The sequence below is a fragment of the Chelon labrosus genome (genome assembly GCF_963514085.1).
Source record: "Chelon labrosus genome assembly, chromosome: 17".
NCBI lineage: Eukaryota > Metazoa > Chordata > Actinopteri > Mugiliformes > Mugilidae > Chelon > Chelon labrosus.
The window spans coordinates 8,828,008-8,839,382 of NC_140350.1; the positions used below are offsets into that span (position 1 = coordinate 8,828,008).

General features: G+C 43.3%; 1 protein-coding gene across 1 annotated transcript; it reads right to left on the reverse strand.

Moving 5' to 3' along the window:
* Positions 1-753: 753 nt before the first annotated feature.
* Positions 754-10,565, reverse strand: wnt11 (wingless-type MMTV integration site family, member 11). Its single transcript, XM_084565448.1, has 6 exons — positions 10,301-10,565; positions 8,535-8,726; positions 6,492-6,736; positions 4,611-4,888; positions 4,215-4,507; positions 754-2,289 (listed from the first exon to the last, which is right to left on the reverse strand). Exons 2-6 carry the CDS (start codon positions 8,615-8,617, stop codon positions 2,115-2,117), a joined length of 1,074 nt encoding a protein of 357 aa, XP_084421574.1. The 5' UTR covers positions 8,618-8,726; positions 10,301-10,565; the 3' UTR covers positions 754-2,114.
* Positions 10,566-11,375: the final 810 nt, after the last annotated feature.

Sequence of the window (11,375 nt, forward strand, 5' to 3'; positions counted from 1 at the left end):
CTTTCCCCCACATATTCGATGACTGAGGACGTGCACACTGTCATCCACAGGAGGACAGTGTGCACGTCCTCAGTCATCATGTGAGGCTGTCCATTTCTGTAGCAGTGAACTCAGTGACAGACAACTGTGGGTGGACTCATAACCTATTCTCTCCAAATGCCAGGCTGAGGAATGCCAGTGACTGAAGAGTCCTTGAGGCTGTCGATGGACAGGCCTGTGTGCAGACTGAGTAGACCCCCACACACCTGCACACAGCAGATACTCCCTGCCCCCAAACCGAAAGACCACAGTGTGTTGTCTGTCTGTCCTCACTGGCTGTTGCAGCTTTTAGACTCCTCTGTTGGGACATCAAATACGTCTGTGTATACAGAGTCTTGGCTTTTGATCTGGAGTCACATTTCTCCTGTTCACCTGAAATAGATGTGACTAATTAACTCTTCTTAACCCACTGTATGTTTGTAGCCACAAATGAAATTAAATGAAAAGGACAGTTGTGAAACAGGCCCAACATTATAAAATGGCCAGTGAAAAACGACTGATAGCATTCCCCACAGCTGCCTTTTTCCAGAGTATACAGGGCAGTTTCTATGTACGTCCACAGGCTGGGGTCAAGAAGTGTTACGACTCGAGTGAGTGTGCTGCTTGTGCAGGCTGGCGCTGCAGTGTATCATGTGAGCTCACAGCATGGGTTCTACATCTTCCACAGCTATTTCTGTCAGTGTAAAATCATGAGAACCACTTTAATCAACACAAGGCTGGTCAGAGGGTAATATCTCAGCCCTGCACACCGCTTGCTCTGTTCCCTTTAACACGCCAGCAGTCTGGCTATATGTTCAAAAGAAATTAGATTTGTTATTTTTTAAATTTTGTTTGTCCATTGGAGGTCTGGATTTCAGACAAATGAGTGTTTAAGTGTTAAAGGAGTGACAACTATCCCCTTGCAATGACCTTTGTGAGAAGGTGGAACGTTCAAACAAACACTTTCCCAGGGTTTGGACTCCAATAGGCCGCCAGGTTGAACCGTGCTACTCATTACTGACTGTGCTGATCTGATTCACCATCACATTGTGCCGTTAGTTGTGGTTAAACTGTATTTTATCACAACTGAATTTGAAGTGACTTCACAATAAATCTAGTTTAAAAATAGATAGGAGGTTATAGACTTTTCTTTAACACAATTCTGTAAAATGAGCAAGCCTATAACGTCACCAAATGTGTGGCTCTCAGAAAAGGAGAAACACATGTAATATCCACGTAAAGATGATGGTAAAGATCATTTAATTATTTTATAAATACTTCTTTCTTTATTTCAGTATACAAAATAGCAGTATGTACATCCACACAACAGTGGTTTACAAAATCCATGAGATCAGCTCATATGCTCTGAAAAATAGAATATATTTTGATCTGTCTGCATGTCAGACAAAAGGAGATAATGCACAATTTCACAAAGTCCTTAAATGTCCTCTCTCAGTCCACAGGGATGCAGGCATGTCATGATCCACACAGGACACATGTTGAGAGTCCGAGACATCAACCACAAAAAAGTTCCAAGATTGAAAATTATTTGAAGTTCCCTTTGCGCTCCTGTTTCCTCCGTTGTCCATTGCTGAAGAGGAAAAAAGTTTTAATAGTACCTAAAAAAAGGGTGGATCCGTGATAATCCCTCGATTTCCGTGGAATGAAGCCAAACATGAGTCTTTGTCTAGGGAGGAGGGAAGACAATCTCTCTCCTTCAGCACAAAATCCAATATTATTTCTTTTTATTAGAGATACAATAAAATAGACTTTCAGTAACCCTGATGGGGAGGATTTATAATCATTAACGAGAAAAATAAAATACCCAGGAGGACGGCGGTCTTCACATGGACCGACTGGCAGTGTCACCACATTCTCCACATCCACGATTGTGAAGCAAAAAATCTTAGAAGCTCAATTGGCTGTTTGGAGATTTGATACAAAAACGGTACTGACACAAGAATAGACCACTTCTCGTTGAGATATGCATGCTAAAGCTTAAAACAAAAGTAAGCTTCTCTGTATTGTAGTGCTTTGGTTAATCTGTAGCCTCGGGTGGCCGGGTACAAAGTTGCGGGGCCGGTAGGGGCTCGGACTCATTTGCAGACGTATCTCTCCACGGTTCGCTCACACTTCTTGCAGGTTACGTAGCAGCACCAGTGGTACTTGCAGTGGCAACGCTCCACCAGCTTCTCTGTGTACGGGTTGTAGCCACGGCCGCAGCACATCAAGTCACAACTGTCGCTGCCAAGGGAAGTTTTGTTGCACTGTCTGAAAAATACAGAAAATAGTAATTTATTGTTTCATTTTATTTTGTCTTGCAATAATACATTTTTCTTACCAAGACAGAGGAAAGGGAGGCACATTTTTGGACCGAACAACCAGCTATGAAAGCTAACATATTTTCCCGTTTGCTTTCCTGCCAAAGACAATAAGTTTACAGCTTCATTCTAAAACACTCTGCACAATCTTGAAGCCTGACAAGAGTCTGCAACAGTCCTTTAAAAGGGCTTGACCGAACAGTGTGCTTTAACCTTTTGTGCACTCCTTCACCCAAACATTTTTTTGAACTCCAGTCTTTTTGTCTTATCGTCTTTGGGTGGTGGATGCTTTTGAGCCTCTCATTTTGGAAGCCAGGGGCATCCTGAATGAGCAGAGAACAGCCCTGCCATAAATCACACTGAATACGCAGGGCTACCCTCCCGCTCTTTAGCTCCTGCTGTCCACATAATTGCTGTGTTTTATGATGGTAAAGTGTTAATGACCAGTAGAGTGAGAGAGCTGCTGAGCTGATGGCTTCAGCGGGAGTGAAGGATAAGGAGGAGGAGGGACAAGAGTCATTGAGAATGTAAGACAGGTTTATTACACCGGTGGGAGCTGGCAAATAGACAGAATCACCCCACAAAGTTATGGGTTGTTAAACGCAAGCTCTTGTTATGTCAATTCTCAGCTGCAAGTGGAGCAGAATGATTAGACTTTTTTCATTATGAACTGCTGCTAAAATTCGCCTCCTCTGTCCTGGATACACATGTTAGTCCTAAAAGCTGTGCTGCTACTGCAGGAAAAAAAAAAATAGACAAGAGCCAGGTCGAGGTGCTGTCATCAAGATTTGTGACTTGCGGTGGCAGAGAATCCCTCTTTGTCTACAGACAGATATGGGAACGATCAATACCCTCGTACATGCACACAGTTACTCATGAACAAACATAAGTGCCACACAAATGTGCAGCGACATAAACGGGTGCCTTGTGATCTGGCAGAAGCGCAGACTGTGTGACTGCTGCATTATCAGGCTGCGCAGGATGCACAGGGCATGATGAGTGTTCTTGACGTGAAGCATGTCTTCAGCTTATCTGCAGAGTCGCATAAGGCAGAGGGATGCATGATGTGACAGTCATATGATGGATGATATTTATAAGAACCTCATGTGCCTCATGGCTTTCACAGCCGCGGCGGTATTCTGATGCAGTCGTAGCATGCTATGGTGCACAGAGCTCCATAACTGTATTCTAGTACAATAGAGTGTGTCTGTTTAAAGAAGCTGACGGATGATCATGCAACTGAAATGACATCAGATCTGTGCACCATAAGCTCATAACATATGCGATATTTCTCTGATACTGTTTAGTTAGGGTTAGTCTCTCAGCAAGAGTCAAACCCTTCATCGTATGGGCTCCTTTCTGCCAGCTAACTTCTCACTGAACAGCACCATCTGAACTAAAAGACTGAAGTGGAATGGAGTAAATAAACTTTTATCTGAGGTGGACGATGAACTATTTCCCTGTTTGTGTGGCCCTCTCAAATCAAGATCAACTTAAGTGCACTCAGTCCCAAGAATAACTGCATTAGTAATTGTTTGAGATAGCACGACAAGGACTCTAGTCACAGCGGCCTTTTCAGTGGCACATGCTCAGACAAGCCACAGACGAGGAACTCTCAGGGGCCACCAGTTGTTATCAGCCAGCCTGTAAAGTAAACGCTGCCACCAGGCAGGCCTGCACTTCACTTGAGTCAACATCCTGGATGAGCACACATTCGGGATTTGTCATTTCCTCTTTGTCAGCTGCGTGGGTCTGGTGCTGATGTGAGTCATGCTAATAAATCTAACTCCAAACAACAGAGAGACTATCATTACTACCAAAAAGCTCCCCTTTTGTCAGGCAAGCTAAGAGATGGTTGTGACCTCGCATTCTTACCTGTCCTGTGTGCCAATAGAGCCCTGCTTTTCGTTCTTGGTACAGAAGTCCGGGGAGCTCTGCAGGTAGACCAGTTCGTTCTCCCTCACCGGCCTGATGTCAATGTCTTTGGGTACCAGCTGCTTGCGTGTCCCCATGGGCCGGTGAACAACTTTGGTGGCAGATAGGTACTTGGTCTTCAGGTCCATGGCAATTTCTCTCAAGTCTTGCAGACCTCTCCAGCAGGTCCTTATGGAGCAGGATCCAGACACACCATGGCATTTACACTTCATCACCACTGCGTCTCTCAGTGCCTACATGTGAAGACATGATTGTTAACCCACTACATATGGGACAAAATCTTCGCATTTTATTCATCTTGTTTTGAGACAAAGAAAAAGTGTCCATACTGCGTACCTGTCTCCCGACTTCACTGTTGTGTAGGTGCATCAGTTTGTTGGCATTCGAACCTGAGCGCTTCATCTTCATGGGAGCATCAGAGAACTTGGAGCCCATCATCAGACCATAGTGCAGGTTGTCAGCGCAGCCACCCCAGCGATAGCCAGGCTCTGGGATCTGCGCTGGAATAGGGCCACATGAGCACAGCCGCAAATCCCCAGTAGTGCACGCCCGCGCAATGGTGTGGCTGATCGTTGCTGCTGACAAGGCATAGACAAATGCAGCCTCCCTTGTTCCTGAGGACAATAGAGAGGGAAAACCCCGTTATATACTGTAGGTTCAAAGGAAATAAGACAGATGATTTCCCTCTTGGCCCTGCAAAGTAACAATACAAACAGAGAGGATAAAACTGAAGTATAAATGACATTTAGTTGTCAGTAGCAGTTTTTAGGACTGGAGCTATTGATTATGTTTACTTTGGAGACCTTTATAGATTGTTTCTTGATTCATTATTTGGTCTGTTATAGTTATTAAAAAGATAAATAAATTTCCTGAATACTTCCTAATGCCCCCTTGCCCCAAAATACCCATTTTTCTAAGACGCAAGACAAATAAAAGTAGAAATCAGCATAATGTAGAATTGGAAACCAGCCGATGTTTAGCGGCTTTGCTTGAAAAATTATTAGGCTCCAAAAGTTGTTAGCAGAAAAACACCATTTGTACTAATATTTACAGATACAGAATGCTGCTAGTACAGTGTTTGTATATTTTGCATACTGTAACATGAGCTGCCAGTTTTCATTTTTAGACAAGCTACCGCTGTGCTGTCATGCTGTAAAACATGCTACAGTGCTAACACAGAGTAGTGGTTTGCATTAACTGATGCTGGTTAAACTGAATTCCAATGATGAAAAATTATTACAGCGAATAAAATAAAGAAGTCCAAATATCCACATACACGTCTCAAACCACATCTGCTGCATAATCAGCTTCTCTGCTGCCCCTCTGTTCTTCTCTATTTCCCTCTCTGCTTTTCTTCCGTCTCAGTGAAAGACGAAACTGAGTGCACGAAATGTATCTATCAGACATCAGTCCAACGCAGAGTGAACCCTGATGTAATTGGTGGTGATGTGTGTACACCGAAGGCACATATGTTTAAGGCCAGGGAGCAATTGGAAGTAAGGGAAAAAATCATGTATGACCGTGGGCTGGATAGATCAAAGCCATCCCTGGACAGAGATGAGCCATTTCCTGTTCAGGGCAGACTGTTCATTTAGCAAATGGCAGCCATGTCCCTTTTGGAGACTGCTGCACCCCACATCCCCTCTCACAACCTAACCTAACTGTCCCTGGCTGATTCAAGGTCATTTTGGCAATAGAAACAGCAAAGTCAGACGGCAATGCAAACAAGCGTGCAGTCTGAAAATACTGTGGATTTCAGAAATAACAAACCAATTATTATATCATAGCAAATGCACATATGTTTGGGGGGGAAGGGTGTTTCAAATAAACCTAAGTCCCTGGTGAGGGCTCGTCAGGAAAAAATGATGGAATAACTTGGCTGGCAGCAAAGAGTGGAAAGATGAGGCAACATGTCAACTTAAAACCAGAAAACTCCTTTGAAAAGGTCATAATTTTATAACCGAGTTCTTTAGATAGCCGTCATGTCAGCATTTGTTAAGAAATGAATTATGACATCTGTGCACAGACACCATCATTTCACCATTTACTCCGAGCTGAACTGCAGTAAACGTAGCACTTATGACCTCGGTTTTGGATGTTCACCGAATGTCAAGCGTGGCCATAAACATCAGACTCTTGTGGGTAAACAAAACTTGGAGCAAATTTTTTAAAAACAACACTGTCCGCACTATAATCACAAACTATTTAGAACCATACCTCGGTCGAGGTCTGGACGATACTTTGGCGCATTAACGGGGATGTCGATGGAGGAGCAGTTCCAACGCATATCAGCGAAGGTCTTCTGACATGTTTTCTTGACTTCGCGGGCAGCTTGGATAATAGTTTGCATGAGCTCCAGATTGCTGCGGCACAGCTGAGCTTGGGACGACACCATGCCCGGCAGCAGCTTGCAGTGCTGGGTCTGGTTGATGTGTAAAGATGTAGGAGCGTGTGACAGTGCTCTGCAACGAGAGGAAAACAGAGAAAAACGCTGTTGGTCAGTACGCATTATCAGTACATACTGTCTTAATTGTGGTGGTGATGGCCCGACAAATGGGCTGATTGCTTAATCACATGTTTTCCGTTTTATGACTGAAATTATCACATTTATGGGAATAACAAAGCACGCTGTGAGGTTTATTTGCAGTGGTGTGTTAGCAATTTGAGTTTCTTGCGTACACGCCTTTCAAACCTGCAAGAGACACGTCGGCTTTTAAAAACAAACAATTGAAAAATCAAAAGAGATAATGTTGCAGGATGGGAAATATTTTGAAAAGCATTCCTGCAGGGAACTATCTTATCATGGTGAAAATCCCAAAAGTAAGTCTGCGGCAGATTCATAAAATACAAGTGACACGCTCTTGGCACAGGACGTTTCTTTTGTTAAAGCGCAGAAGAGACCTCAAGAGTTGCCAAAAAATATAAAAAACCCAGTAAATTCAGATCCACCTTAAGATGAAAAACTGCGTAGATCCCTCGCCATTTGAATTTTCCACCACAGGAAGTGTTGTCCTCAGTGGCCTCAGTTTGACATGACTCCTCTGTTTACAGACTATTAAAGCATGCACACATTTGAGTTAAACAATTTGAACTTATTGGGGATTAACTTAATAGAGGAACCACAGGCTGAGACGGTTAGCTCTGATCTCTGCTTTGTGTGTCGTGCACGCTGCTGAGAATTCGTGAGAAAAGGCAGCGCCGCCTGCACCTTGGCCTGTTTTGCATTAGGGGCCGAGGGGCCACCATTCGGTGCCCAATGATAAGCTGTGACTCCACAGTGCTCGTAGTAACCCAGCACTCACAGGTGTTTACAGCCGCATCTGTTTTGCATTGCACCACTGAACATTATCAAGACTTAGATTTAGCACATGCCATCCGCGCTCTCATGGGCACATCTGCTGAGGTGTTCCCACTGTGAGTACTACAACCTCTCGTCCTGATAAGACGCCACGGATAGTTTTGGCAAAGCCAACGCAGAGGGGTTTTCACAGTCATCAGACATGAAGCGCTTAAACACACAATATGACATGCTTATGGATGTGAAGAAAACCTGCAACCGTTTATAAGAATACCAAACATTCAACTGAAACATACACAAATCCGAATTACAGCGACCTGGGAATTTTATGGGCTTTCCAAACTTATTGTGAAAATTACTGGTTGCTTTTACTCAAACATAAAAACAGTGTGGTACTCAGTACAAGCCATCAACATTTATGTCAACATAACAGAATCACAACTTCCTTCTACAGCACTATTTTTTTTATTTTCTGAGGCCTAACTAGACTACACAGAGAAAGCAGTGACATAACTGGCGCTGTCTGCGCCACCATGACGCCTCGTCATCCGGATTTTATTTTCTGTTCTTCCTATTGTTATACGCGGGAGGTAAATTTGATCAGCAATCTTAGAACTGAAATATGTATGCAGTCTCCTTTTTTTGCCGTATTGAAATTAATAAAAGAAAGAGGGTTCTGTTTACATACTGACGAACTGCCAGCTAATCTGCTGTCCTCCTCATCAGATGCACATGTACAGAAGACACAGTCTCCCTCATGATCAGGGGCAGTTTAAAGAATGTTGGGGCTCATTTCAAAGCCGCCATGGGCCCTCCACTTCATAAAAATGCCGCAAAGAGACACGCAATATCAAGTATCCTCATGACGTCACCTGTTTTGACATTGTTCGAATGCAAAGCAGTGTAAAGATGGCAAACGACTTAAAGCTTGAGACCGCGGCGGCACTCCTGAGAATACTTACAGCCATTTGATGCCAGAGCAGAACTGAGACAGCAGCAGAGCCGTGAGCACACCAAGAGGCAGGACACAAGAGCTGCTCCTCATGGTCGGACCGTGGCTCCGGTTCACACAGGACACAAACACAAAGGACTGTTGGGCTTCTTGGCTCAGACGCAAAGGTCAAATCTCATGGCACGGCCCGCTCTTCCAAATCCTGTAATGAATCACAGAAATAATATCAACGAATTAGCGCTGCCACAGTGTAAAAAATTTTCAGCATTTTTGTTGAGTTGAACGCTGCGCGAGGCCCACTGTGAAAGTCTTTATTTGAGCTCCGAAAACCTTCCGTGTTCAGTTCTCGAAAATACAATTTAAAGACAGATCAGGCGAATTTGAAAGAGCATCTGAAGAATGTTGCAGCTTTTAGTTTAGTTCCTTGTTAAATAACATAGTCAGAAATAATGAGCCAGCTCGTGCTTCTTGAGAAACAGCCTCAACACAGTTCAGTGGCAAGCGTTCAGAACATCCACAGCACTGCAGTCTCATTTTACATGCAAGAAACACGGCAGAAACTAAATTAGCTGCAGTGAAACCTTAAAGACAAAACAGTCTCTTGTATATGAAGGGGATAATTATGTAATTGTAAGCATGCTCACTGTCAGAAGGCACAACCAACTTAGTGATTTTAGAGACTTTATGTTGTTTTGAAACCACATATAGTGATAGATTTCCCCTACTTATATTTTGAATCTCATTGCTCACATTACTTGCGTTTCAGGAAGTTTAGGAAAACTCTGAGGCAGAGGAAACCAGACAAAGGGGGCCTATTTCTAACGGATTTGTGCGCCATCAAACAGCGTATTTGACATTTTGATGCGCGTAATTCGGTTTGGGAGGGAAAATCTTAAAGAATTCAAGACTTTAGCTCGACAAGGGCGCAGATCAGGGCGGTAATCTGCGGTCAGGGGACGAGGGAACGCATCAGAGGCATTATCAGATAGCGCTGGGAGCTGCAGATAAGAGGGCTCTTTGAAGGGAGCTTAAAGCGAGCGCGTTAACGCTGCAGGTAGCTGCTAATGGGCCCCGTTTGAAGAGGCTGCTCCGCACCTCGACTCTGATTGGCCCGGGCCACCTCGAAACTGTGTGAACTCACTGGCATTCATTATTCAAATGAGCCCACTGAAACTCACCGGCCGGTTTGCGTGTTACGGTTGCAAGAGTCACGCCGCTTAAAATAGTACACACGTGCAGCCTCGATTTATTATCGATTAAAAAGACATTTCCTGAGTGTTTTTGCGCGGTTTCTATGCAGTTTAATTTGGCAAAGGGCTCCCGTTTCCCACCCTAAAAGATGAGCTGATGGGGCTCTCTGTCACACACACACAGCTGAGATAAGCAAAGCAGCTGTAGCCCATGAGTCATATCTCCTAATGATCATTGGGATCTAATTAGCGGAGATTAACAAAAAATGTGTAAAGATTATATATTTTTTAATATTAAAACACTTATGTGAGGAGAAAAAGTGGAGGAGAAAAGGCGGAGACAAAACTGCTCAGAAGCAGGTTGTGACATTTTATACCCTGCAGACACAAAAACGTTAATAACGGGAGCTATTCCCATGACTTTTCCTTGTTTTAAAGTATTACTGGTTAAAATGTATCAAAATATACCGCTCTACGAACAAAGAAATTAACTTCCTCTTATCTAAACAACTTTTACGCTAAACTTTTACGCACTCCACCCTCAGCTTATGGACTTTTTCCTCCAGTCAAAAGAGCTTCACCTCACCTTAAACAGCGGCGGTCGGCTTTCTCCGTTCAGTGAGAAGAAGAAAAATCAGTGCTGGGTCGGAATATCCTTTCAGGGAGCTGTCTGTGTCGATATCAGCCTGATGCATTGGTAAAATCCAGCACGGGGTGGTAGAGTAGCTCCGGACAGGTACGCATGGTGCGTAATGAGAGCGGTCAGCCTGTGTGTGTGTGTGTGTGTGGGACAGAGAGAGGCTGGAGTGGAGGAGAGAGAGTGAGCCTGAGTGGGGGCAGACTCGCCCCTAAAATACCCCTGCCCTGCTTTGATCTCACTGCTGATGTCAGACCAGTATTAGCATAAGAAAGCAGGCTGCACCGGGACCTGAGCACTGCTGCTCGAAAATAATGTTGCTGCATTGATATCCTACTGCAAATACACCCAGAATGTTTCCACAGGGAGCTGTAGTGACTTACAGTGTGTCTGTGATGATGAGTAGTCCATACGCTGACCTTATTTTAATGGCATTTTTATAGTTTTCCTGGTATTATTATAACCCTCCCATAAAATGTAGTTAGAGATTCCCTAATGTGCTATGTGGTGCCTGATCAGACTTAATGGCAACTATCATATCTCTAAAATAATTTACAAAAGTTTATATAAGTATATATATACATATATTTTGAGAATATCCCTCTAATAAAAACTAAAACAAAATATTTGATACACAATAATAAAGTTCATTATCGGATTAAGGACTGCTGTAATTTAAGTAACTAATGGAGTTCATGCCTTACAATGTATTTTATATATTACTGAGATTAAAATGAGGCGCGTTATTGCTCCAAACACCGAAAAATTCAACAGTAGAAATGTCCGATGCGTGGAATCGCTCTCCAATAATTACAGAAAATCTCTGTTTCACATTCAGACAGTCGAGTTTGCTCCAAGCAAAATAAAATCTCCGCTCAATTTTAAGGGAAACATCCTTAAAAAATATTTTTAAAAGAATGTTAAAGTAAATAGCAGAGACACAGCCTGAAGTGAAGCATAGTTTCCGTCTAAAAGTACAAATAATAACTAGTTTGAAAGGTCAGCGACGCTCTGAAATCTACAA